This window comes from Callionymus lyra, chromosome 10 (assembly GCF_982586985.1).
Source record: "Callionymus lyra chromosome 10, fCalLyr1.hap1.1, whole genome shotgun sequence".
NCBI classification, from domain to species: domain Eukaryota; kingdom Metazoa; phylum Chordata; class Actinopteri; order Syngnathiformes; family Callionymidae; genus Callionymus; species Callionymus lyra.
The window spans coordinates 28,032,124-28,058,949 of NC_141827.1; the positions used below are offsets into that span (position 1 = coordinate 28,032,124).

General features: G+C 37.5%; 4 protein-coding genes across 5 annotated transcripts in view; 2 read left to right on the forward strand and 2 right to left on the reverse strand.

Annotated features, from left to right (window-relative positions):
* Positions 1-214: 214 nt before the first annotated feature.
* Positions 215-4,726, reverse strand: LOC148071314 (heme transporter hrg1-A-like). The gene is made up of 3 exons (XM_087801629.1): positions 4,358-4,726; positions 2,508-2,675; positions 215-1,147 (listed from the first exon to the last, which is right to left on the reverse strand). Exons 1-3 carry the CDS (start codon positions 4,485-4,487, stop codon positions 1,011-1,013), a joined length of 435 nt encoding a protein of 144 aa, XP_087657755.1. The 5' UTR covers positions 4,488-4,726; the 3' UTR covers positions 215-1,010.
* Positions 4,727-6,831: 2,105 nt separating this feature from the next.
* phf13 (PHD finger protein 13) lies at positions 6,832-13,050 on the forward strand. The gene is made up of 5 exons (XM_087801618.1): positions 6,832-7,065; positions 8,461-8,562; positions 9,166-9,345; positions 9,879-10,272; positions 11,061-13,050. Exons 1-5 carry the CDS (start codon positions 7,021-7,023, stop codon positions 11,291-11,293), a joined length of 954 nt encoding a protein of 317 aa, XP_087657744.1. The 5' UTR covers positions 6,832-7,020; the 3' UTR covers positions 11,294-13,050.
* An 802-nt stretch (positions 13,051-13,852) lies between these two features.
* Positions 13,853-22,803, reverse strand: dnajc11b (DnaJ (Hsp40) homolog, subfamily C, member 11b). The gene is made up of 16 exons (XM_087801606.1): positions 22,713-22,803; positions 21,130-21,259; positions 20,998-21,071; positions 20,815-20,916; positions 20,620-20,748; positions 20,431-20,553; positions 19,313-19,386; positions 19,044-19,233; positions 18,881-18,966; positions 17,638-17,754; positions 17,290-17,445; positions 17,148-17,217; positions 16,989-17,046; positions 15,933-16,075; positions 15,748-15,877; positions 13,853-15,683 (listed from the first exon to the last, which is right to left on the reverse strand). The coding sequence occupies exons 1-16, from the start codon at positions 22,785-22,787 to the stop codon at positions 15,658-15,660; spliced, it is 1,683 nt and encodes a 560-aa protein (XP_087657732.1). The 5' UTR covers positions 22,788-22,803; the 3' UTR covers positions 13,853-15,657.
* A 3,347-nt stretch (positions 22,804-26,150) lies between these two features.
* LOC148071317 (calmodulin-binding transcription activator 1-like) overlaps positions 26,151-26,826 on the forward strand; it is a 69,432-nt gene continuing 68,756 nt past the window's right edge. For both annotated transcript variants that reach the window (XM_087801590.1, XM_087801589.1), the window contains exon 1: positions 26,151-26,313. In XM_087801590.1, coding sequence (XP_087657716.1) covers positions 26,289-26,313 — 25 coding nt within the window. In that variant the 5' untranslated portion in view covers positions 26,151-26,288. The remainder of the gene's footprint in view (positions 26,314-26,826) is intronic.

Here is a 26,826-nt window from a genome sequence, read left to right on the forward strand (position 1 = left end):
AGCAAGACAAACTATCAATGAAACACATTTGAACACATCACCTTGTATCTTCATCCACAATATCCTTTACATAAAGCATTTAAAATCAAATAAATATGAAAAGAAATCCTAATAAATAAAGGACTAAACTGATTTGCTTGGCTGATAAATGAATAAACGTGTAATTATTTGAGTGCACAAATGTTAACGTGTTTGTAATGAACATAATAAAGAGTCATGAACGACAATTTAATTTACAACAAAGTAGTAAAATATTCAACAACCAGTTTAAAGTTAAATTCCAACAGGCAACTGACTGATAAAGCTTTTAAAATACTCATCTACACACACTGACAGGTAGAAATATTAAAAAAAAAAAAAATCATTTCATGCATCAAAATCCTGCAATGATTTCTCAGACTGTTGCAGTAGAGTGTCGAGGCTTCAGAGGTTTTCAGTTCGTCGTTTTCATTTGTGTTTCACCAGTAACGACAGAAATGGCAACTCCAGTAACTTCCCTGCAGGTGAACTGGCCTCAGGTGTAAAAATACATCAGTTTTGTCACCATCTGCCCAATAGTGTTTCTCAAGTCTTTCCACGAGAACTGGAGTCCGCAGTGGTCAGTGTCTGCGGGCAGGTTTAGTCTCTGGAGGACCCACATTGACCCCAAAAAACCTCAGCTCTGTCACACGAGAATCAACATAGTCATAAAAGAACCTGACTTGGATACATCTGCTTAAACTTCACATGGACTCATTATCCTTCAACACTTAGCAGCGATTACAAGACAAGAATCAGGTGCTCGCTTCATGACATGGACATTAGGCGCCCTCTAGTGGATAACATTATGAACGCGTTAAAACTTCTACGCAGCGATAAACTATAAAGAAAACCCTCAACAAATCCCGACTAATGCAACAAATCATAGTCCACGTGGTCTGTTGAACATGTCACCACTGACCACTGTCACACGCGTCGGTCTCCGGTGAGTTTGAAAAAGTTCATGCGTGTTAAAAAAAAAAGTTTTTTCTTTAAAAGTCACTGAGAATGCTGATGTCGGCAAACTCTTTCCTGTAGCGGTGGGCCGACAGGGTCAGGACGAAGGCCCATTTCAAGGTCATGAAGCTCCAGACGCACGACAGGTAGAGGCTGCGGGGGTCAGTCAGAGCTGCAGGACACACAGAGAAACACAATGACGGACCGCCTCAGAACTCGTCGTCTTTGATACAATAACTTCAAACAGAATCACTATTGAGTCAATCATGATGCCACAAAAAAACATGAATGTTACAGAGAGAAAAATTGTATTGGTGTATGACAGGTTTTTTTTAAAGGTTTTAAACACAATTTAAATAAAATGTACCTTCATTTAAAAAAAATATTATTTTATAATATCTGGCACTTTTGTGTTCACATGTTAAACCAAAAGAAGAAAAACATTTGTTGATTTAAAGAGGTCGTGTCTTATATTTCACTCAATTTCTCAGACTTATTACTCTTTAGATTGGTTTAAAAGTTGGTTATTAAAAGGGATAGATTGAATTCCATCAGGTAATCTAATTATTTTATTACGGATCGAACAAAAATGTTTTTGTTGTTCAAAAGGTTTTAGTAGGATCTGGATAACTTTGATTAAAATGTAGATTATCCTGATCCGACATGGAGTAGGATTTCAAAGTGGATTTTATGTAGGAAACTTAGCAAAATGTGCTTAATGTTCAAAAAATAAATTTGTATAGCTTTGTTTGTATACTATTAAATATTTTACAACTGATTTGTGCAACTGTTACAGCGATGAAGTAGACAAAGGCCACCATCTATTAATTAAAATCAAAAAGATATATTTCCATAAAAATAATCCGCCAGAGTTTAAAAACAAACAAAGTTTATTTAAAATGTCTGTCCTTTATCATATATATATATATATATATATATATATATATATATGACTAGAGATGACTATTTTTCAAATGGATAATAAAGTTCAATCGGTCTATTGCACATTTAATCAAAATGTTTGTATGGTAGTTGTTCGTGTCCATCCGTTATTCGTTGTGGCTTAGACGGGTGGTCCTGAAATAAATCTGCTGTTATTTAAATATTGTCAAATGTAGTTTCATTAAGATCACTGTAAAATGGATTTGGTCATCTTCAAAACTGTATCCAACTTAGGGTGATCCAGTCGAATGTAGCTTTGAAAACATGGTATAAAAGATGGGATATTTGATTTTGGATCGGAAATAATGGCATTTTTAAAACAGTTAACATTATAGAATTTTTGAACAACTGTGCGATTTGTGTGAATTTTCCTCATGTTTTAGTCTGAACACTCATGCAATTTAGTCACAGACTCTTGTGACACAATTTCAAAGTATGAAAGGTCACGAGCTCGTGCGTATCTAGTCACAATGTTGTCACTTCACATAAATTGTTGTATTAAAACTGATTCATTCAAATACACTTTAATACATTTTTTTTTAAGTGTTTGATGAAAAGACGAGTGACCTCAGACTTAAAGATCAACTTACACTCCTTCCTGTGGATGGCGATGGACAAAAAGCTGATAAAAGCGACGATGGCCAGCAGACAGAAGAAAGACCCCATCATGAAGAAGAACTTTAGGCCTCTCAGCCAAGTTCTCCAGTAGTCCTGCAGGTACATGACGTGAGTGATCAAGGCCCAGAGTGCCAGCACACCTGAGGGAGAGAGACAACACAAGTGTGATGGCTTGTTGGAGGAAAAATGGGGAGGTATCCTGGAGGTATCCTAAAAAGCAATTTCTTAAAAACTGTGTTTAAGAATCATCTGCTGATGTTTACATGTGTGAATTCATCTGACGGATGTTTGCAATCTTAATTCTAGCATAATGACCATTACGCATGTTTTATTATAAATGTGGAGCAGAAACAGAAGCACTTGTGGATTAGTTCCTGTTTCTAATAATGATTAACAGTATGTTTATTTTCTCAGTCCACCGTGCAGCTTGAGTTTATATGTGTAAAAGTGAGTGTGGAGTTGAAATATCGGATTAGATCAGTTCCAGATTTTGTCTCAAAATGCGAGGATCTGGTTGTGTGTCAAATCATGGAGGGATATATTAAACGTGTCATTTGTAGGGTTTCTCAAGAATCTGGCGATACGATATATTGTACGATTTATAAGAACAAGTATATATTTGTAGTATTGTCGAGTACTTGACTCTGGTGTTGCAGAATTTACAGACCACATGACTCTTGATTAAGTCATAACTGCTTTCATTTGTTTTGTAAAAAATCCAAACATCAGCTTTAAAAAGCTTTTGGAGTCGACTGTATCCTCTTGTCCTCAGTTATCTCCAGGTTCTTGTGGGTTTGGCTGAGGTAATAACTTCTAGCAGCCTTAAGTTTAATTGTGAGAAATTAACTTAAACAAACACCGTGAATAATGTGAAATAAGATTTAAAACGTTTTAAGGGTATAAATTATTATTTATTATATATTTTTTAATATTGATACATTACTGTTGATCATAAAAAAACATTTAAGTGTATCAATAATTTCTTATACTGCTATATTTGTTATATTTTGCTATATGAAAGTTATGTCTAATGTCAGTTCTTTCAAAAAACATGTTTTTTTTAAAAAGTATTCCTGAGTAATGTTTATCAGCGTGAGTCTGCAGTCCTGACAAACACATGATGCAGCAAGTTGCACAACGACTGCTGAGTCAATCATGCTCACTTCTTAAATCCAGGTTCCACTTTGAATTTGACCTGGATGATCCCTGCACAACACATGACTAGAAGTTAAACTATGACACATTCAGATTATTTTTGTTTTGTGTGTCCTGGTCAAACATTACCTGCAACCAGTTAATAATAAACAAGTCAACATTGTTGTTTTTCTTTTAGTATTATCAAGCAAAAAAGGGATTGGAGCAGTACTTCCGAGATACTAGTCGAGTGCTCAGATAACTTATCTAATATCTCTAGTGAGGCAGTAACTATTAATGAGAGCTTAAGTTGTGACATGACAAGTCATTATTTATTTGTGATTCACAAGTAACATATACAGTATACGCACTGTAAACTACACAGAAGGGATTATAAATATATATTTTTACAACGTAGACAGACATAAGCTCAACAGAATCACTGAAACATTGCAAGTTAGATAACAAGTTTAACATTTAAATGAACCAAATCAAAATGAGTTGAAAAAATACACAAATGGATGATTAACTCATTTTGTTTTATCAAAGGTTTTTAAAGCCCAAATCGTACACGTTAACCCCACATTAGACATACAAAGTCCCCTCCTGAGTTGCTATGAAGAAATACAGTTTGTTCTCTGCTATAAACTGAGTTTGAGGAGATCTTTGGGTCCAAACAAATGTTTACCTGACAGTCCACCCATGGCTCCGGTCCACAGCTGCTTGTACACGATGTTCCACACCAGGAAGGCAGAGAAGCCCATGAGCACCCCAAAAGAGGCATAAGCTATGCTCACGTACGTTTTATTAACAGCCATTATCCCCCAAAAAACAATGTTTCCGAGGTGAAGAATGATCGACCAATGTTTCGAGGAGAACGCGTGTTATCTCACAACTGCATCCGGTCGGACTCGCTCACACTTCCCTCGCGAAACGACCTCTAGCACCGAACTCTGCTGACGAACATGTGAGCATTAAACATGACACAGCCAGCATTAAAGAGAAAAATAAGCTTTTCTGTCGTCCAGACCCAAAATATGTTGTTGGTCTTCGTCGTTACGAGCAGAGACTCTGCGACAGCGCCTTCTACTGGCACAAACGTGAACACCAACAGCCACATGTCTGACCTGGCAGTAGCTGAGACCATTAAAGGGACTTGAAAGAGATACGAGTTCCATTGGAAAAGAAAAAACAAAAGCCAAACAAGTAATGCTATTTAAGATTTATAATAATAATATTATAAGTTACACTTTTAAAAAGTGCATAAGGAAGACTTAATCGATTCTATATAAAATTCGATATATAAAATTATAAAGATTGACCTCCAACTCTTAAGTTATTGGTTATTAAAATGTTTAAACGGCTATTAATTAATATAACCCTTAAACAATTTCCGAAGGAGACCTCCTGAGGGATCAATAAAGTCTATCTAATCTATCTATCTATCTATCTATCTATCTATCTATCTATCTATCTATCTATCTATCTATCTATCTATCTATCTATCTATCTATCTATCTATCTATCTATCTATCTATCTATCTATCTATCTATCTCTCTCTCTCTCTCTCTCTCTCTCTCTCTCTCTCTCTCTCTCTCTCTCTCTCTCTCTCTCTCTCTCTATCTATCTATCTATCTATCTATCTATCTATCTATCTATCTATCTATCTATCTATCTATCTATCTATCTATCTATCTATCTATCTATCTATCTATCTATCTATCTATCTATCTATCTATCTATCTATCTATCTATCTATCTATCTATCTATCTATCTATCTATCTATCTATCTGTTGGATATCAGAACGAGGCTTTGGGTTATCATTTGTGCAAAAATCACTTAACATGTTTTATATTAAACTAACAAAGTGTATATGCTTACACTTTATATATCCCAAGAAGTAAAAATAATTGCATGAAATAATTGAATAATGTGCTCAATTCAATTTTTGACATTGTAATAAAAATCTTAAACTTCAGCTTTTACGCATATAGTTCATCTTTATATTTTATAACATCTCACTTTTTGCGACCTGTGCATTTTTTCAGATGGAAGTTCACTTATTTATAGAGTGATGACTCTGGTCGAGTTTTTTGTTGTGGTTTGACACTCGCTGTCTTTTCCTGTTACAATTCTTACGAACTACGGGCTATTAAAACTCTTCACCTCAGTATGTGTTGCTTATGATCTCAGTGAATGATGTTGGATTTACATTTATACCAATCTAGGAAACAGACATACACTTAAAACCAGAATCCCAAACTTGTTGTAAACACACCAAACACAAGAGGATGTAGCTCAGTAGAGCGAATGCTTAGCATGCATGAGGCCCTGGGTTCAATTCCCAGAATCTCCAATTCACCCAATTTCCCAAAGGAGATCTCCAGAGAGATTAATGAATCTCTATCTATCAACATATGATATATTTTTTGTGGTGTCTGTACCTAATAAAATATTGAAATAAGATAACGGACAAAATAAGCAATAGAAAAACAGAACCAAGCACCAAAGCAGGCGCTTTAACAGTTTTATATTTTATTATTTATAATGATTATCTTTGACTAATATCCATATATTATGAAATATTATACAATTAAATAATGGGTTGTTTTTTTATGTGATAGCATTATTACAATTCTTATAATCGTTACTTACAACCTATTATTATTTCAAATACTCATTTGCTTATTACTCTGATTAAGGATTATAATACATTAAAAAATAGGAAACTAAATATTAAATGTAGATGTTTTTGCATTGATATTTTATAATTTATAATTATTATCTTTAAATAATATCTATATGTCACCATACGTAACAAACAATTCAATTATGGTTGTTTTTTTTATGTGATATCATTATTACACTTATTATCATAGTTACTTACAACATATTTCAAGTACTAATTTACTTATTACTCTGATTAAGGATTATAATAAATAAAAAATAGTAAACAAAATATTAAATGTTTTTGAGTATTTTATTATATCTTTAAATAATTTCCATATAATGTAACCTACAATTAAATAACGAGTATGGCTATTTTGTCATAACATACCTACATTATTATCGTTACTTACAACATTTATTTGCTCTTAAAACTTTTTTTTTTTCCTTGAGGTTCGTCTTGAGGATCTTCTCTCGGGGGGTGAGGGCGCTGGTGGACCAGAGAGTCCTGCGAGCAGCTGCAGAAGGTGGTGAAGAAGAGGACAGAAGAGGACAGAAGGGCAGCTGCTGACACTCAACGCTCCCCCAACACTCACTGGGTCGAGCTGAGGACTCGCCGGGCAGTTGGACCGAAGACACCTCCGTCTATCAGGGACAAGACAACCGCCCGGTGGTCGCATCATGGGGGACATAAACCCATCGACATCTCACGCGTTCCAGTCTGAGGTGAGAAGAGTTTCCATCACATGATGTTTCCAAGTGTGTTATTAACTTGTTTAACGTGACTCGCTTGAGTCGCTTGACATGGTTGTGTTGATGAGTTAGCATGATAGCATTAGCCTTCCGTTGACACATCGTTAGCCGATGTGACTAAGCTAACATTCCATCACCGTCGGTGAACATGCTAACAGCAATGTTTCCTAACTCGGCTGCACGTTTGTGCCTCTTGTCGCTGTGATACCGTCGATGGAAACAGAAAAAACTCGTCAAACCACGGATCGACATCAATGTCATTTCTCGTTACGACCCGTGAAGTGTCGTATTTTATTTGTTTCGTGACTTCTTCGACTTGAGCTTTTGCTAGTAGCATCTTAGCATCAGTTACTTATTGACTGTCCTGGGTTAGCTGAGGTGGCTAACTGCGTGTCGATCTGTGGGGGTTGCTGTGAATTTAAACATTGCTTTTACAAAAAGGCTTTACGTCTTTAAAACCCGGTCTAACTTGTAATACAGCCTGTTGAGTGCTTCAGCTTTTTTGCATCACTGTTTTGTTGTCGTTTCGCAAGTTGTAGCTTTTGAATGACGTCTAATAATAACACTTCTCTTTCCATATGGACGCACAGCAGCCATAGTTGAAAACTACTGTGTTTTCAAAAGATTGATTTGTGCAGTTGATTCGGTGTGAGACCATATTTACCGAGGACTTCCAATAAATACACATTAATTCAAAATGACTTTCAATTCCCTCAATAATTGTTCTGTCAGAACTTTTTTTTTAACTTAATATCGACCATTTACGTTTGAGTTATGTTGTTATTCGAATGAATGGTTGAATAAATCCTGCACTGCTTTTGAATTGTGCAGGATTTTGTGTTGGGAGGAGTGTTATCAATCTAGTCTCTATCAGTTTACTGAGTTTTTCATACATATACTTTAATTTACCTTGTATACACAGCTTCTGGTTTTGTATGTTGTACAGAATGAAAAGGAACAACAGTCCACAACATGAACGTCTAATTGTTTTTGCTACTTTTTCCGAAATTTCCCTTTATACCTTCAACAGAAAATGTCTCCTGCTTAAGTTGTTGTTGATTTCTGCTTTTATTTGTCAGTGCTGCTCCTGTAAACCTACTTCTATTTATTGTTATTACTCTTTATTGGAGTATTCTTTACCTTTCTTTATTTCAAGTCTTTATTTTTCACCTCAGATGAGTTATCCAGTACAGTTTTACAACAATATACATTTCCATTGAATGGAAAGATAAACTGGTGCACACGTAGGAATTCTCATTTATTGGTGACACTGTTTTAAAAGGTTTTTTTGTTAATACAATTGTATGTACGATCCCCTTTTGCTGTGGCATAATTGCTAACCCAATATTGCCATTGCTTGTGTTTCAGGGGTTCAGTCCATCTTTCCGAAGGAGGAGGACAGTTGAGGATTTTAACAAGTTTTGCACATTTGTCCTGGCATATGCCGGCTACATCCCATACCCAGAAGAAGTAAGTAAAGAGGTTTTCCACAACATTTTTCCACGAGACTGCTGTGGGATGAAATTTAAGTGTTTTCACCCTTTTGCTCTTTTTGTAGTTTAGTGCGGTTTGTGGACATTTTGTTCTTATCAGGCCCCCCCACCCCTCTTATAATGTTTGATTTTGTATTACCCTTATTAATAGTATTGTATTACTAATTAAATCATTGTAGGATATTGTAAAGACCAGATAACGTGATTGAAGTATTCGATTAATGTAAATAAGCAGGAAATCTTTGTTGCTTCTCAAACTAAAAGTCGCCGAGCAAGTCAATAATAATTGATAATAAAGTGTATACATTAAACATGAAAACAACATCTAAAGACGATGAAGGCCTCACAGTCACACTCGCACTGACAATTATCTAACATTAAATCTAGGAAGTAAACAAAGCAATACTGTTGGTTATGTTCTTTTGAAAACATGCTTCATCAATATATTCTTGCTAGTCCTGTGATTGTATGGTTACAGGTTTGTGCTCTTTAGATTTCTTAATCCCTACATTATATTCACATTTAAAAAAATGTGTGGCTATGATCGTTCAATTTTTCTCTATGCTTCGTGTTACTTCAGGACTCCCCCCTTCGCAGTAGTTCCAGTCCCCCCAACAGTACCGGCAGCACGGCAGATAGTGACGGCTGGACCCCAGGACCCTCTCCTTCTGGTGCACAGCGTCCCTCCAAAGTCCCTCAGGAGAGAAGCCGTAAACGGCCACTGCCTGGTGCCACGCTGTTCACTCACGCCAAGAGAGAGGTGACACCTTCTTTAATTTTGGATGTTTTCCTCCCATTTGTTTGAAGTAATTCTTAATTTTGTGCTATATTTCATGTTCTTGTACAGAACTTTGTGTCAAATGCTGTTTTACAGTATTAATAACTTTGAGTTGAGATGGTGCTTTCAGTTTCGTAGGATATTTTTTTAAACTAAACTTTTAACACTTAATAAATCAAATTACTTACAAAGGAAAACACAAGGACTTTCTAACAACTGCAAATTGCGGAAAAAAAAACTTTATATGATCAAAGTAATGTTTAAATTTAGGGTTTGATGAATTCAGTATTGTCAGCACTTAGTCATTTTAGTTTTCGAGTTATTCATTTTATTTAACACTTAAGTTTTATAGTTGTTATTTTATAGGTTTCTGTGATCAATGGAAGAGAGTTGACATTTGTGTTTTAAGTTAATAGTGATAAAGTCTAATAATGATCAATATTGTTGCTTCTGACTGTTATAGACATCCAGCCTCTGGTCCATTCTTACTGAATGTTGCTTGACTTTGTTTCCAGGAGTTCTCGTCTTCTCTGCAGCACACAATCTTTCACCCCAACGACTGTCGGAAAACAGAAAAGCTGAAGAAGAAGAAGCGAATGAAGGAGAAAGGCGATCTAAACGACAGCCAGCAGGCCTACTTCACAGCCCCGCAGCAGCATTCGCCCTTCTTCGCCGGCCACAAGGTAAAAGAGGAGCCGGAGGACGAGTTCAGCATTCCCCTCCACCCGCAGCGACCGCACACGCCCACCGCCTGCAAAGAGGAGCCTGGCTACGAGCAGCAGTCCTGGGACGAGGTGAAGAAAGTGGAGGACGTTCCCGCCAATAGAACCGTGTTCCGCCAGGGGAAGCAGGTGGTGTTCAGAGATGAGGATGGATCGGAGGAGGACGAGGACATCATGGTGGACTCGGGTGAGTTTTTCCGTTGTACTTTAAACTGACGAAATGATACCAATGTATTTGATCGCTTTTGTCACACCTGGGACACAGTTGTTTCTAGACTCTTCTAGTGATTCAAGACCAACACGATATACTTGATTTAGATTTCATTTATGTCTTGGACCAATAATACAATATATTGTGATACTAAGAAGGACATATTTGTAGTATCGTCAAGTACTTGACTCTGGTGTTGCACAATTTTCATTTTCTTTTGTTTTGAAACAAAGAGGTCATATATTGAAAAAATTGTGATACTGGCGATAATTTATAAAAGCAATTGTATAAATCAAGCATTTCGACCTATCAGTGTCACATTCTGTAAAGTTATCAATTTGTACTTCTATGTCTCGTTGTCGTTTACGTCTCATCTGCCTGTTCACATATCTAAGGTGAAAGAAAAAAATATTGTGTTAATATTGATATCGCACTTCAAGACACCAATATCGAATATTGCACGTATTTCTAATATCTTGCAGCCCTATTTGAAACCAAAATAAGTCCAAACATCAGCTTTAATAAAAGCTGCTGGAGTCGACTGTATTCTCTGGTCCTCAGTCTTCATTGTTCCTTCAGCTGCATATAATGGAATAATAACTGCTGCCATCTAGTGACCGAGGTTTGATTGCAACACGAAAAGTGACAAAGTCCATACATTGAGTCTGTGTTACACATTGATTAGCATTAGCTGGTGCTGCTCAACAGTCCAGGGTCAGGGGTCACGAGAGTTCTCAACAGTTCTTCTTCTGGCTCCTCCGCAGACGACGACTCGTGGGACCTGGTGACGTGTTTCTGCATGAAGCCTTTCGCCGGCCGGGCCATGATCGAGTGCAACAAGTGCAACACCTGGATCCACCTGTCCTGCGCCAAGATCCGCAAGAGCCACGTGCCCGAGACGTACATGTGCCAAAGCTGCCAAGACACTCACGGACTCCCAGACGCCCGGCGCTCACACCGCTCGCGCATCGGGCCTCGTAAACACCTGCTGGAGTAAACCCCCCCACTCTGACCGTGTCCCTTTACCTGCCGGACTGATCCCTCCTCTTATTCAGGTCTCTTTCCTCCATGCACGGTCATTCATCTGGGTTTCTTCAATCCTGGACCAGAAGCCTAGCGGGTCCATCTGAGCTCTACTGACTCTGAGCGTAATGCAATCACTGAGTGAACGTCTGTGGAGTTCAAGGACTCTCATGAACACTGGAAACATTAAAGCTGCCGTGCATGTTTTTGTTTTTTTTATGAACAGTTTCCACTGTTAAAGCTGGACTTCATTCCTGTGTCACACCTGTATCACACCTGTCGAGGAGCAAGCCTTCGTCTCATCGCTCAGAGGTGCTACAGCGAGGTCGACCGGAACAAATACGTCGGCCATGGAAGTACATCAGTGCCATGATATTATTGGATATTGAGTCTAACATTCTAAATGTTTTTTTTGTTTTTTAAGCATTGAATTATTTAAAAAAAAAAATAGGTTGAAATTTTTTTCTTTTTGGTTTGAATAGTTGAATTTAAAAACTCATATTTAAAAAAAAAAAATCATATTTTTAACAATGAGCTTGATATTCTAATTCAAAAATTAATGTTATATATTTTTTTATTCGTATCCAATTACATTCAATACAAAAAATGTGGCACTTTAATATTAACATTTTTATATTTAATTTAAAGGGCTACGAATTAAATAATATTGAATTCATACATTTTATTTTTGGATTTGAAATGGAATATCAAACTATGTGTAAATGGAAAATTAATTAGTTTAGATAGAATTTCTTTTTTTCTTTTTTACAATCAATTCGACTTTAAAATATAGAAATTGTTAAATTCAATTATTTCAATGCTTAAGACATGGTTTCAATGAAAAAAATAAATGTTTCAGCCTCTGAAATGTTAAATTGAACTAATGTAATGGCACGGATCTACTTCCACAGGCTGCGTCTGATTTGTGATTCAACCCAAACGAACTGTATCTGCGTCGTGTCTTCCAAACACTGAGGATGTTCACCAGCTTTTTGATTTCTTTTTTTTTCTCACCAATCTAATTTATTTCACAGTTCTAAGTTTAGTTTAAGACACCAGGGTGTAAATGTTTATTTTGTATTTTTTTCAAGGTTGACTCTGGTATCTTTTTGGAAAGGTTGAATCTTGTTTTCCTAGAACAGAGGTTTTTTTTGTGCTTTTTTGAAAATGCCAAACTCTTCAGAGGATGCTTTCGTGATTCAGTTCAGCCTCAAGAGAATCTAAAGTTAACACTTGTTCACTATTCAGTGTGCTGCAGTATTCGGTGTCGATCAGTCGCCCGTGATGGAAACGGGTCGACCAGTACCAGCTAGGTACATGTACAGAGGACCCTCTCACTGCAGTCTCCTCGCTCGTACGTTTGTGTCATTTAAGTTCTTGTAGTCACTCGCGTGCCAATGACAGCTGGGTCTGTGTTCACTCCAGTTCGAATAAAGCCATACAGCGGGTTGACGTACGTCAGATACTCGGGTTCTTTCACATCACGGAATCAACAATGTTTGTACAAAGAATAATAAATCCATGTTCCGAGTTGTTTCTGGCTCACATCTGGAGTTGACTTGAGTTGTCGACTGATCACTCGGCAGAACTGAAGTGGACTTTCAGCAGAACCTCTATCGTCCTCTTCGTCATGCTCATGGTAATCTTGATCCCTCGTCGAGAAAGCGTCGTCTGTCCTGTGGTGCAAACTGTTTCTATGAAACTATTGTAAATAAAAAGTTGACATTTTAACTCCCGCCTCCACGGATTGACTATCGGAGAATTAACAACTTCCTCATTTACCATCAGTTTGTTTCAGATATTGGTATTTTGATTTGTTTAATTTAAATGGGTTTTTTTAACCACTTAATTTTTGGGAATAGGTTAGGTTAGGTAGAACTTTAGGAGGTCTCCTTCGGGAAATTGTTTTTTTCCAATTAGCCACAGCAAATACAGCAATTATTCATAATTGAATTTAATAATATCTTTATCAATTGGTGGCATTTTTCTTCTTAAATTGTTTAATCTATATATATATTTATATATTTTACAGTTTGATAATTAAAAAAGAAAACATTCTAAATGTATATATTTTAACTCCTAGCCTTTTTAATATATAATTAATGTTAGCATAATAAATACTACAACAGTGCCATGAGACAATACGGAATTCAAAAGGCTACAAAGTAAACAAATACTGCATTTGTTATATATTTGTTATATATAATTAGAATATCAAACTTTGTGTGGAAAAAATCAATTAATTTTGAAACTATTCAATAAAAAAATCAATTAAAAAACAAAACAAATCAAACTTCTCAGTATAGAAATTATTGAATTCAATGATTTAAAAAAACAACTTTGAAGTAATTTCACTTGACAAGCTGTCAAACAGTGATCATGATTTTACGAGAACAAACTGTCGCCTTTGTTTTAACCTTCAGTTTTCTTTATTTGCTTAATTTTGAGGTTTATTGCCACCTCTGGAACTACTTTAACGCCACAATTTGTCACAAAATGCAAAAATGATTCTTTCTTTTTCATGTTTATTGTGGTATAAGAGGAGACGTCTCCTCATGAACATCATACAGACGACTGGTTCGATGGGAGAGGGTACAAACTGGCCACACGGTGGCGCTACAACAGTCATGCACAATGAGTTGAGGAGGTTTGATTAACGTGTAACATTAGCATGTTTAGAACTAGCCAGTTAAATATTTCGTCGTTCGTAAAATCTTTCCATCGCAAACCAAGTTAGCGATAAACATGATTGTTAGCACACAAGCTGTCGCGTGTAACTGGAATGTTAATATTATTATGTTATTTGATTGAAATGGTGTTTTAAGCACCAAATCCTTTTTTTGAACCATTTAATTAAATCACTTCTTTATTAAAAGGTTGAAGTTGTTTTTTTTCAATGTTCAATTTTGGCATAATGGAACAGCCATGTTTATATTGAATTTGAAAGGCTAAAAATAATAATAATAAAAAAAAAGAATAATCATCGTTTTTTGAAACATCGAAATAAAAACATTAAACTCTTTTTAGAAATGTACACATTCTTTATTAAATTATTAAAAAAAGAACAACCCATCTGTAAATATCCAATTTAATAAAAATTATTAAATAAAAACAAATTCAACCTTTGAATAAGAAAACCATTGCATATTATTATTTCTTTAACCTGATCCTGGATAACAGCTGATAAAAACATCTGGTATTCAACTCAATACTTAGTGTCTTTAAATTAAAAATAAAACGATTTATAATTCAGCTACATAAACACCCTCAAAAGAGGAAACGAAGAACGACTTTTGTGCTTCATGTCTGAGCAGAAGGTGCTTCACAGTAGAGCTTCTTGCTCACTGGTCGAGTCAGACGTGCATCGATGGAAGAAGCTGCAGCAGCTTGTTTTTAAATAAACACCAACAACAGCGTCTCCTTTCAATCAATGGCAGGTCATCTTGACACAAATGTGAAACATTAAAAACATACGCATGATGCGGTTATACTCCGACGAAATGAGCTCAGGTCCGCATCAGATTATTATTCACACATATGGGAAGACGCTGTAATGTTCCTCTGGGATCAATCCTTGAACCTCACTTTTTTTTCTCAATCTTTTTCTTCTTCTTCATAGGTACTGACCCCTGCAGGTTTACAATGCTTAATGTGATAAAACATTCAGCAGGAAGTCATGCAATCAAAAAATTTGTGACTAGATTAAAACAAAATTCTAACCCACTCAACCGTTTTCATATTAAAATGTAAAACTATTGAAACATCAATCATGTTTTAACGTGTTTTAATAATATAAATAAACGTCTGCTTTGTTTTGCCGCCATCTGCTGGTCGGTTCGGGATATGCAGGGGCGATGAATCCTTGTCTCTGTTCTTTAAATCCAAGTTTACAGAGAGTTAAACTCATGAGACTAACAAGATGATTATGTGTTGAATGTGATTATTCATGATACCTCAGACTAGCTCTTCCGATCCGATTCAAAAAGATATTCATCTCGGAGTGAAGAAAAATGTCACAAAAAAAAAGGTTTGGTGACGAGATGATGTTCAAAACTCACTTGAATTTCAAAAGAAAGTCGGTCATGGTGAGGAATCTGTTGTTTCCCTTGTTTCCCTTCACGATTTTAACATATATTATCTGAGGATTTGAATTATTACAGCATTTCTTTGACCTTCTCTTGAGCGTTTCCAGTAGAATGTACTCTTCAAGGATCAGAGCGGTCAAGTAAAGAAGGAGGAGAAGGATGGAGGGATGACCACAGTGGAGGAATGAAACCTTCCAAACCTCCCCACAGGAAGTCTGTCGATACCTTCGTTGGTTCCGGAGCAGGTCTCGGGCTAGGACTCGGCCTCGATCTTGTGAGCTGGCGGAGCAGAGAACAACGAAGGCTCCTTAAGAACTTCATGTTTCCGTGGAGAGGAACTCACATTGCTTAGGTATCCGTAGAGCTTCGGCGTCTGCAGAGTTGACCTGGTGCATCACCCCTCTGAACTGGTACAGTAACTTCAGGCTCTTGTCTTCTCCCACACATGGGTCATAGAAGCCCGGCAGGCCCGCCTGCACAACACACAGCATGTTTTTTTGAAGACTATTTTTTTCAGATGATTCACACCTTGGACGCCTCGGTGAGGATGAGTTTAGAGTCCTTGACCAGGCACTGGAGTGGGACGGTGACGTCAATGACTCGGGCTTTCTCCTGCTTCTGGCTGGTGTCGGACACGAACTTCCCGTACCAGGCGTTCAAGATGATCAGTCCTGGACAGAGGGACCACGATGTTGACGCTTTCTGGGGGTTTCTATTTCGCCATTTTATACAATGATTACAAAAAAATATTTAATTTATCGTAAATATAACATCTAAAAACATAATATAATAAAAAAATACTCTATATTATTGATTTGAAGGCAAACCAAAGCAAATAGTTTCAACTCATTTACAATAAAATACAAATATTGTTATTACACAAAAGCTGATGATATGAAAAAATTATTACTTCTATAATAAATCAATAATTGTGATTAATTTAATTATTCTTGACTTTATCAGAAAAAGATATTGTGTTTATACTGTATATACCGATAGTTGTAACTACTTCTCAGTGTATTGTTAAAGCTATATTTACAAAATATGAATAAATATACATGAATAAATATAGTAATATACATTTACATTTGTGATAGATATTATAGGACAGCAAAAGGTGTATGGAAGACTGAACATTGATCGAATTTAAATGTAAAAAATTGAATTTCTTAATTGAAATGTTGGTTTATTTGAATCAGTATTTCTTTATATATATATGTAATTAAATTAAATATTCTATATTGAAAGGTTTAATTACATTTTTATTTGTATCCTTTTAGATGAAATATTAAATTGTATTCTTCAAAACATTAAAAAATGTACAATTTAAATTTTATTATTTAAAAAAATGATTTAATGCCAAGAAAACAACATTTCTATGAGAAAAAAACTTAAATTCAACCATTGGAAAAAGTAACAAAAGTACTTAATAAATAGGAAAATAATAATAAATAATAAATATTTTTTTTAAAAATAGGAAAAAGTAGTAGCTGGTTTAAGTGTAATGAACAAATGCAACATTGTACACTTGAACACCATAAAGACGAGAGTTCCTAGCTCTTCGTCGCGACAGCTTCTCCTCACCCATCTTGGATTCCTCTGCTTCTATGACTCTTCTCACAGATTCTTGCATCAGCAGAACCTGCAGCGCAGCCGAGGGAGGGAGACGACAGACCAGGATGTAAGACGGTGGGACGCTCAACCTCAAACACGACGGCGTGTCACACACAGCGAAACACTTACAGCCGACTCGGCCTCCTGCTTCTTCTTGGCGATGTCTGTGGCGGAGCTCTTCCTCTGCAGCTCCAGATCTCTGAGAGAGAATCAACGGCATGTCAACTAGTCAGAGAAGATGGAATGTTTCAAAAACTGTGCAGATACTGACTGTTGCTTCTGTGCTCGCGTGTAGGGGATTATGACCAGCCTGTGGACGGCGAAGTAGATGAGCAGCGGCCCCACCGTGGCGTAGAAGATGGCACTTGGAAGTACGTGATCGGTCAGGTGGACCGGGAACAGATATGTCTGACTGGCGCGAGCAAACCTGCGTGACATGCCACGCACACGCACACACGCACACGCACACACGCACACGCACACACGCACACGCACACGCACACGCACACGCACACGCACACGCACACGCACACGCGCATGCACACACACACGCACACACACACAAACAGGGTTATCTGGTGGAATGACGCAGCAGAAAGACTCACACACTGGTCAGTACTTGATCTTCAGAGTGACTCCCTGAGGGACGCCGATGCTGACAGTAGCTGACAGGACACTGTGTCGACTGATCTTCCGCTCCGCTCCATATTCCACCACCGTGCCGAACCAGCCCGTCCTGAAGATAGAGGTGAACACACTCAGACGAGCACGAGGACGCATGATATCTCGCACGGCAAGATTCGGCAAATCGTAACAACATAATTGCTACATCAGATTAGCCACATTCATGCTAACAAGTTCACGTGCTAAATGAACGTTATGCTAGCATGAACAGTACATAGACACGGTTAATGACTGATGGATTTAAGCTGATTATGGCAATATAAATGATAAATCTAATTAACTACAAACTGAAGTTGATCCTGAAGGAAACTGGACGCCAGTGAAGACTTTTAAGGATCGGAGAAATGTGAGTTCTTCTACTAGAACAGGAAAAGCGCTCTATAAATATTACTTACATTCATGCTAGAAAGTTCACATGCTACATAGACACGGTCGATGACGGATAGATTACATTAAGCTAATCTTTTCTTAAATTTTACAATAAAGATTTAAGGATGTTTAATAATGATCTTTTAACTCTTGTATTATCTCTGGGGTGAGGTGACCTAGAGACCCGAAAACAAATGTGTTTATGGTATCCCTTGTGTTGGGTCTCTGGATCAAGATGAACGACCTCCACCACTGCATTTATGGAAGCCAGGGAGATCTTTCACCTTGACCCCAGAGACAACAAAAGGGATACCTCAAACACGTTTTCTGGCCTCCAGGTCACATTGACCCTGAGGTAACACAAAAATGTTTTCCTTTTGTAATAATAAATAGATTCCTCGACATATTAAATAATGAATTGTTATCGAGTTAGATCATTTCTTTAGGCGTGAATTAGTTTCTTTTATAGTAATTGAATTTAAAAAACATTTCACACATGGAGTTTGATATTATTATTCAAAAAATAAAAAAATAAATTCTAAATTTAATGTTTTTTAGTTTGTTGAATTTTAAATTCGATATAAAAATGTCGGCATAATAGTGCGTTACCTTTTCAATGTTCAACATTTGAAAAGTTAAAGTTCAACAATTAAAATATTCTGATGGCACTGATAACTTCCATAAATTGTTGGCCTTATTCAGAACTTTTATCCGCTTTTACACATTCCAGCGCAGACTGACATGTAAATGCAGAGATAACTTTCTTAGCAGAGGTTATTACAAAGACGGCAAGAGTTAGAAACACTCACTTGAGAGAACCTTTTATTTTGGTCTGGTCTTCATCCTGGAACTTGTACTGATAGCTTGTTATCAGGTACGAGTGACGTATCCCCAGCTGAAATGTGGCCATGTTTCGTTTACCATTTAAAAAGAACATTTTTGATCATCAAAAGGGATTTTTCTCTTCAGTACCTGCAGTGCCAGGGTGAAGTTGCTGCTCTTGGTTTCCCTCTCTAAGGTGGTGGTAATGGAACTGCTGGGCCCCCAACGATACTGAAGATACCCCATGGTGTTCTCACTAAGGTGGCGCGCTGTCATCACCGAACAATTTCGCCGCAAACCAAGAGGAGAAAACTGCAAACCGCCCTGAGCTGTAAGAAAACTGCACCCACGGCTCATGAACATCCTACACGTTGTTAGTTTTTAATGGTCACTTGGTCACTGTTGGGATTCAAACTGACCTCAGAGGAGTGAGACGACGGAAAAACTTTAAGCTGATAAGTGGCCCCAGTACATCACCGGCCCCCAACTCCACCTGCGAACAAATGATTGATGTTTTACTAGTGAAGGACAAGTCTTGTCCAAAGTGATCCAAACAATGAGTTGAATAATTAGATTAAGTCATGATTGCATAAAAAAAAACATTTACTTTATGTTTTTCATTTGAATTCCTTCAAAAGATACACAATTATGTTCTTTAAGGGAACTATATACTGTAGTATATATATAGTATATACTGTAGTGTCATCACTGTTTTTGTTAACATTCAGTTATTTATTAAATAAATGAACTTTCTATAGTGAAAGATTACATTTGTTTTATTTAATAATGAAAAATGAATGATTTCACTCAAATTAATTACAAATCGATTTTGGTATTTTTATTCAAAAGTACTATTTCAAACACAATGTTGGTTAATTTGTAACCTTTTAAATTGAATTAGAAGTGTTAAAACTATAACACCAACATTTTAAAAGAAAGTTTCATTTATCAGAATTTGAATAAATAATTTATTTTGAAATATTCTTTAAATTCAATATATTTGTCAAATTCAACATACTAAATATAGGATTAAAATGTTCAATACAAACAAATACACTTTTCAATTTAGCAATCATTAAATTCAATTGTTAAAAAATGAATTTAATGCTTAAAGAAAATAACATTTTCAGTAATAAACTGTAACTGATATACTCAACATTGTAATCACTATATTATTCACTATTTGTTTTCCTTAAAAACATGCTCTACAAACAACCACCGTGCTGTGCCAAGGAGCTTTCGTCGCTGCCCTTCTGAGACGACACCGACAGGCTGTTGGTGTTTTGACTGACTCTTGGCTAAGAAGGTGCTTGATAAGATTAGTACTAGAACCCACGTTTGAAAATATCCTGACAGGATAAGTTTCATCAAGGTGGCCAGAAATCCTGATCACAATGATAACGCCATACATTGTAAAGTCTAAATTAATATTGAGTTTTGCTCTTAAAAGGTCCGGCCAGGATGAAGTATGTAGGATGTGACTGACAATAACAGACACCAATAAAAAATGATATTATTATAAATTATATTTGTTTACCTCCCCCCAGCCTTTGTCCGAGGTGTGTCTGCGGACGGCCATGTTAATGTTGCCTCCTCCAGTGCCATTATGTGTGGAAAGTGAGCCTGAGAGCATGGCTGTGTCTCGGTTTGTCAAAGGAGCCTGCAGGAACAGAGGCAGGTTTCAGCCCCACAACAAAAACACCTTTGCTTGGCTGCTCTGGTTCACCTGGATGGACTGAGAAATGTGCATCTTGTTGATTTCGATTTGGGGGAATCCTCCGCCTGGGATTTCCTCAAAGTCTTCATCGTAGCGGTCAAAGAGGTCTGTGGCATCTACGCCCACTCTGATGGTTCCCTGAGTCATCAATGCAAGTTTTTTACAATCTCTGATTATGACTGAATGTGATGCAATTTGTAAAACCTGAGGGTTTGTTCTCTCCTGCAGCCTCCTCTCTTCTCTCTCTCTTTGCAGACGCTCGTATTCTTCTCTAATCTCTGCTGGTGTTCTCTTCCTCTCCACCACCTTCACGGAGATCAAACGATATTCACAAAACATGTCGTTCATAAAACACACATCGGCAACACAAGGAGATTAAAAACCTACCTCCCAGCCCTCCACTTCCAATCCCTTCTTCCCGAAGATGTCATAGATGGCTCTGGAATGAGCATCGCTGAGAACTGAATGAAAACAAAGGTTTCATTTTCGTCAAATCAAATCTTCCGCTTCAGCTCGTACCTTCATAGGCTCGGTGCACCTGGTTGAACAGCTGCTCTGCCTGCACCTTCAGCTCAGGGTCCCTGTGTTTATCAGGGTGGTATAGCATACACAGTCTACGGTAAGAAGCCTTCAGCTCCTCGAGAGTAGCCTGGAATCATAGCAAGTTTATGATCAATAGATGGGGTGGATTATAGACAATATCTGCCACTTTAGTTGAGCCACTCTACAAAAGGACAAGACTAAAAATAGTGTCCCAGACACTCCCAGTGACTCCCAGACAATCTAAGGAACAAAGCAGATTTTCATCGCTTCTCACGCGCTGTCAAAGACTGGCTTTTAGACCACCAGTCCTGCTCGCACTAATAGTACCAGCCGGGTATTTGGCCATCATTGACATTATCAATTGTACTGTGTTTTTGTATATTATTGTGTTTTTGCTTTATTTGCATGTGATGTATTATGAAAACTGCATCTTTGTTGAGGACTACAGATGGAAAGTAGCATTGTGCTAAATCTGGTGCAGCCATTTTTTTTAAATGTAAGTAAGTAAGTAAGTAAGTAATTCTTATTTGTATAGCGCTTTTCTAGACCAGGGTCACAAAGCGCTTAAACAATCAAAACAATATTCAATAAAGTATATATTTTAAAGATCAAGATAAAACTGAGAACACAACAGGAGTTCCAGAAAATCAAGGAAAATCCTGAACAAATAGAAACACCTTAAGATGTTTCTTAAAGGAGTCAGTAGACTCTATCAAACACAGAGGGAGAGGAAGATCGTTCCAAAGCTTAGGAGCAACAGCCTGAAAAGATTTCTCTCCTCTGGTCCTGAACCGTGTGCGAGGAACCATAAGTAACTTCACATTGTCTTTTTAAATAAATAAACTTATTTGTTTCAGGACTTTTGTTTCAACCAGGTACATTTACCCTTTCATCTCTTTAAAGGCAACTGTTTGTGATTGTTAAAGCGCTTTTGGACCCTGGTCTAGAAAGGTGCTCTAGAAAGAACCATTACTTACTTACTTACTTACTAAAGTGAAAACCAAACTCTCCTGACTCACTCGCATGTTTAAAATGTTGAAGTCTTCCTTTCCAAGATGTAGTAAATCCCTCATTATGACCATGTTTTTAACTTATTACTTTACATTACATATGAACACAAAACAATATTTGTTTCGACATTATTATTGTCATTATTTATACACGATTCTACTTCAGATAATATTTCACGTCTTCATTTGCTTCTAATGCACACGTTCGTATAAGATTAGGAACTTTTATTACACATATATATTCATATTGTTGTCCTCGCTGCTGCAAACCGTGACACAGTTCAATGACATCACGGATCCACATCTAATGCAGGTTTACCAATTTTTTCCCAATGATCTGGCTCACTAGTTAGGAAATGTACTTCCGATCACATCTTTAGTTTGATACAAAGATGTGTAGCTGCTGAGCTCAGACATGTTCAGCAGGACCTCTGGATGCAGCTCAAGAAGGAAGCATCGAGCGATGTCACGGACGAACAGCAGAGATGGTCGAAGCTACAATCGCCTCACGTGTGGACCACAACAGTGTGTGAACTTATAGACACCTACCTCTTTCCTGACGTTCAGCAGACAGTAGTAGCCTTGGTTGTTCGGTTCCAAATCATCGTCTAAGGACGCCGCCATGTTTGCGCTGTGTGAAGCCCCGCCCACCGCTCAATGGTCCACCAACGCGATTGGTCAGAATAGCGGAAGTTGCGTTAGGACCATCTGCCGGCGTTTCTCTGGGAAGATTTGTCCTTTGAACTTTTATAAACACAGAATTAAACACCTACATTTGCTTAAAGTGGTCTCACATTGTCATATTGCAATCAACATTTGATACGTTGTCAAATCTCTGGTTTAATGCAAAATATCCAGTGCATTATTATGTAAACACTGATTTAAAAATAGGAAGAATACTAAAGATACATAAGAGACTCAAGTCTTTCCAAAGCCTGAGAGAATGCTCTCCACACAGATTCTAAACAACTCATTTACATCTACTCTCATGAAATACGAAGGCTTACCTGAAACATATCACATTAAAGGGAAACTCTCCCTGACTCCCTCAAATGTTTCAAATGTTGAAGTCTTCCTCTCCAAGATGCAGTAAATCCCTCATCATTATGATTATTTGAAGTTTTTACTTGATAAAGTTCTCCCTCTTGGAACAATCTTCCTCTCTCTTTGCGCTTGATGGAGTCTAGTGACTCCTTTAAGAAACATCTTAAGACGTTTCTATTTGTTCAGGCTATTCCTTGATTTTCTGGAACTCCTGTTGTGTTATCAGTTTTATCTTGATCTTTAAAGTATATACTTTATTGAGTATTGTTTTGATTGTTTAAGCGCTTTGTGACCGTGGTCTAGAAAAGCGCTATACAAATAAAAATTACTTACTTACATACTTACTCTTCTGAGATCTCAGCGAATGAGAGGTTAGGAGAGCGAGTCCAGTTCAACCAATCACAGCAGAATGGGCGTGGTTACGGTAAACAAGATTTAATCTCCTTAAAAAAAATAAGTTTCCAGTGGGTTGGGGTTTAAGATAATTTATGTACTAACAGACACATAGTGATGAGTACAATAGAGGCTCAAGATCTATTTAAGATACACTTATACTTATATATATACAGTATATATAACACATTAGTTGACCTTCACATTAAGTATAGGTAACCTACATCTTAAATATCTTCCCTAAATTAGTTAAACTAAGTATTAATTAAATAATCTTCTTTCCTCCTCTCAGCAGAGTTTATACACTTTCTGTGACATAAGATTTTCTAAATCAATGCTAAACGTTGGTGAGAAATAGTCTCACATTTTTGATGTTAATTACTGTAGACTGTGGTAGAAATGCTTTTTTTCTCTACATATATTTGGATTTCCAAATGTATATTATATATTTTTTAGTCTGGGTCGGGAAAAGATAAAAAAAAATGATGTTTTTGTTTTGGTGTTTAGATATTTCACGTTTAAAGTAAAATGTATTTTTTGAGTCAGATAAAAATTTAATCCATCCTTCTTTCATTATTGGCCTTTTTCTGATAAACAATCCAAGAACCTTGTTTTTTGTGCTTGGAGGCTGAAAAAGCTGGAAAAGATCCACACAATCCCTCAGAGCTTGTCAACTGTGAGGCATTAGTGCAAAGAAGTTTTTCTACCCAGAGGAACACACACTTCCTGTTCAGAGCCAAGAAAAGAACGTGCTGTTTATTGGGGGATTTCATGTATTACCATAAAATATGTGGTGTTAAACAGTGCAAGTTGATAAAAAATAAGTGGGGGGAAATACATGTGGGTGCACATGCGGAATAGTCCTTTGGCTAAAAATGTGGTTTTCCATGCCAAGTAAAGTTTCTTTCCTTTCTCTACAGCATTAAAAATTCATAAAGAGGTTGTCTGTCAAAAATCATAAACCAACTCGGTATCACTGAGCAAAAAATACTTTACTATAGGAAATGCAAGTACTATCATATTTTCCATTCAATTATTATTATTATTATTATTATATTTCCCTCTTATCGCTTATTTTTGTTATGATGGTGATAATGACCATTTCTTCTTCCCACATTTGGGAAATTTGAGATATTTGTAAATCTAACTATTCCATCTTTAGAATCTTATGGTTAATTAGAGTTTATTCATTTCAAGTTTCGACATTGTATATTTTCTTTGTCTCTCCATCCTTTAGGTTTGACATACCCTCACCATAGTCACGTTATAACGTTATATGCCTGCCCAGTCAATGCTATTAAATAAAAAAACCTTTTATACTTCTGTACATATGTGTACTTATTTGTATTTTCTTTTTTCTTAATTATTTATTTAATACTTTATTTCTTAACATGTTTTTACTTTATGATTTTTGTTTTATGATTATATTATTCAATTTATTGTATTTATTTGAATTCATGTACTTTGGTTATAATTGTTAGTATTTGCATTGTATTTCTTAATAAAACATGCATGTATGATTCATCTTTTGGGGGATGCTGTTACATCTTAAATTTCCCCGGGCAGAATAAAGGTGTATTCATCAATCAACATAAAGTGGCACCGTAGGGAATTGAACTGCCCACCCTTGGGTCCAGATGGTAATCCAGACCACTGCCACCACAATGTATTAACTGTTAATTCTACCTTTTTTTTAAAATTATTTCTTAAAGTTCTCTATGCTTGTAACTTTGCTAATGAACAGACAGGTCAAAAGGACAAATAAATGAACCTCCAGGTTGAGATGCAAAAAGTATTAATACATTTTTTGTATTATATTAATGGTTATAAATGAGGTTCTGTTTTTAAGGACCCATAATGCACTTGTGCGTGGTGCGTCTAGTTCTACTCGTTAACACTACTTTTTTTTATATAGTTATAACGAAATATTTCGCTCGCTTGACTAAGAAATGCATGTCTTTTCCCCGAGCCGTCCATCCAGCAGAACGCTGACCCGCCATCATCACTTTTTTTTTTTTTTTTTTTTTCACTTTCACCAAGAGAATGCAGCGGGGGCGCGCGCGCCTGGCCTGTGTAGGCGCGTGCGGAGCTGTCCTTTCAGCACCGCGAGCTTCAGCACCTCTAGACCAATGACAGCTCCGCATCCGGCCCACGCGCTCCTCGCACGTCACTCTGACACATTCTTTCATCCCGAAATTCAAGGAGAAAAATCACCAAAAGGAAAAAAAAATGAACGGAAGGAAAAAAAAAGAAAAGGGGGGAAACTTGCGCGAGAGAGAAGCTGAATATGATGGAGAACCTTCGAGGGTTTTGTCTCGCGGAGCATGATGCTGCTGTCAAGGTGTCCTCCAATTCAGACGTCGTTCAGTGACGTGAGAGCGCTGGGGGGGACGAGGGGGGAGGGTTGTGGGCGGAGCCTGACGGACGGAAGCGAGAGTTAGAAAGTCACCGTCACAGGAGCCGCTGTCACTTTTTTCTCTCATCCTCACGCGCTCTCCGCCAATCAGCTGCGCGAACACGGCAGGCTCGCCCCCCCATCACCGCCTCGACCCCGCCCCCCTCCTTGAGCTGTCCTCTCCGTGCACGCGCGCGCTCACCCCCTCCTCCCGCCACCACCACTAGGTCGAGTCGAGGAGGAGGAGGAGGAGGAAGAGGAGGAGGAGGGATGAGGCGCGCGGCGGAGGGGAAATGGCTGCCGAAAACAAGCCGGAAGGTAAGACAGTATTCAAGCTTTTTGTTTGGAAGCGGGAAAGTCCCGCGACCCGGGGTTCAGGTGAGGCTTGAAGGAGGACCGGGTGATGGTGGCTGAGCGGGAGAGAGCGACGGGGGTTTTCCCTTTTTTTTTTCTCTCTCCCTCTCTCTCTCCCTCCCCGTCAGTCCGTCCCGCAAACACGGATGCTAGAGCAGCTGAGCCTCGACAGTGGATAATAACGACTGGTCCTCTCATCTCCAGATATCATTGTGTTCCCCGTCGTCCTGTGCGCGTGTCAGCGTGCCCGCGAGTTTATGGTTGACATGAAAGGGATGGAGATGAGAGAGGGAGGAGAGGAGGGTCACGCTGAAGGAATTCAGATGTGTGTTTATGTCTCTGATCATCTTCACAAAAAAAAAGCAGCGTGAAATGAGATTTTCGGCGAGTGTTTCCTCTCGTGACACAAACTGTTTGTTTCTGACGTTGAATTGCATGTGTTTCTCGAGGCTGGAGATGGTATGTCATGGATTCATT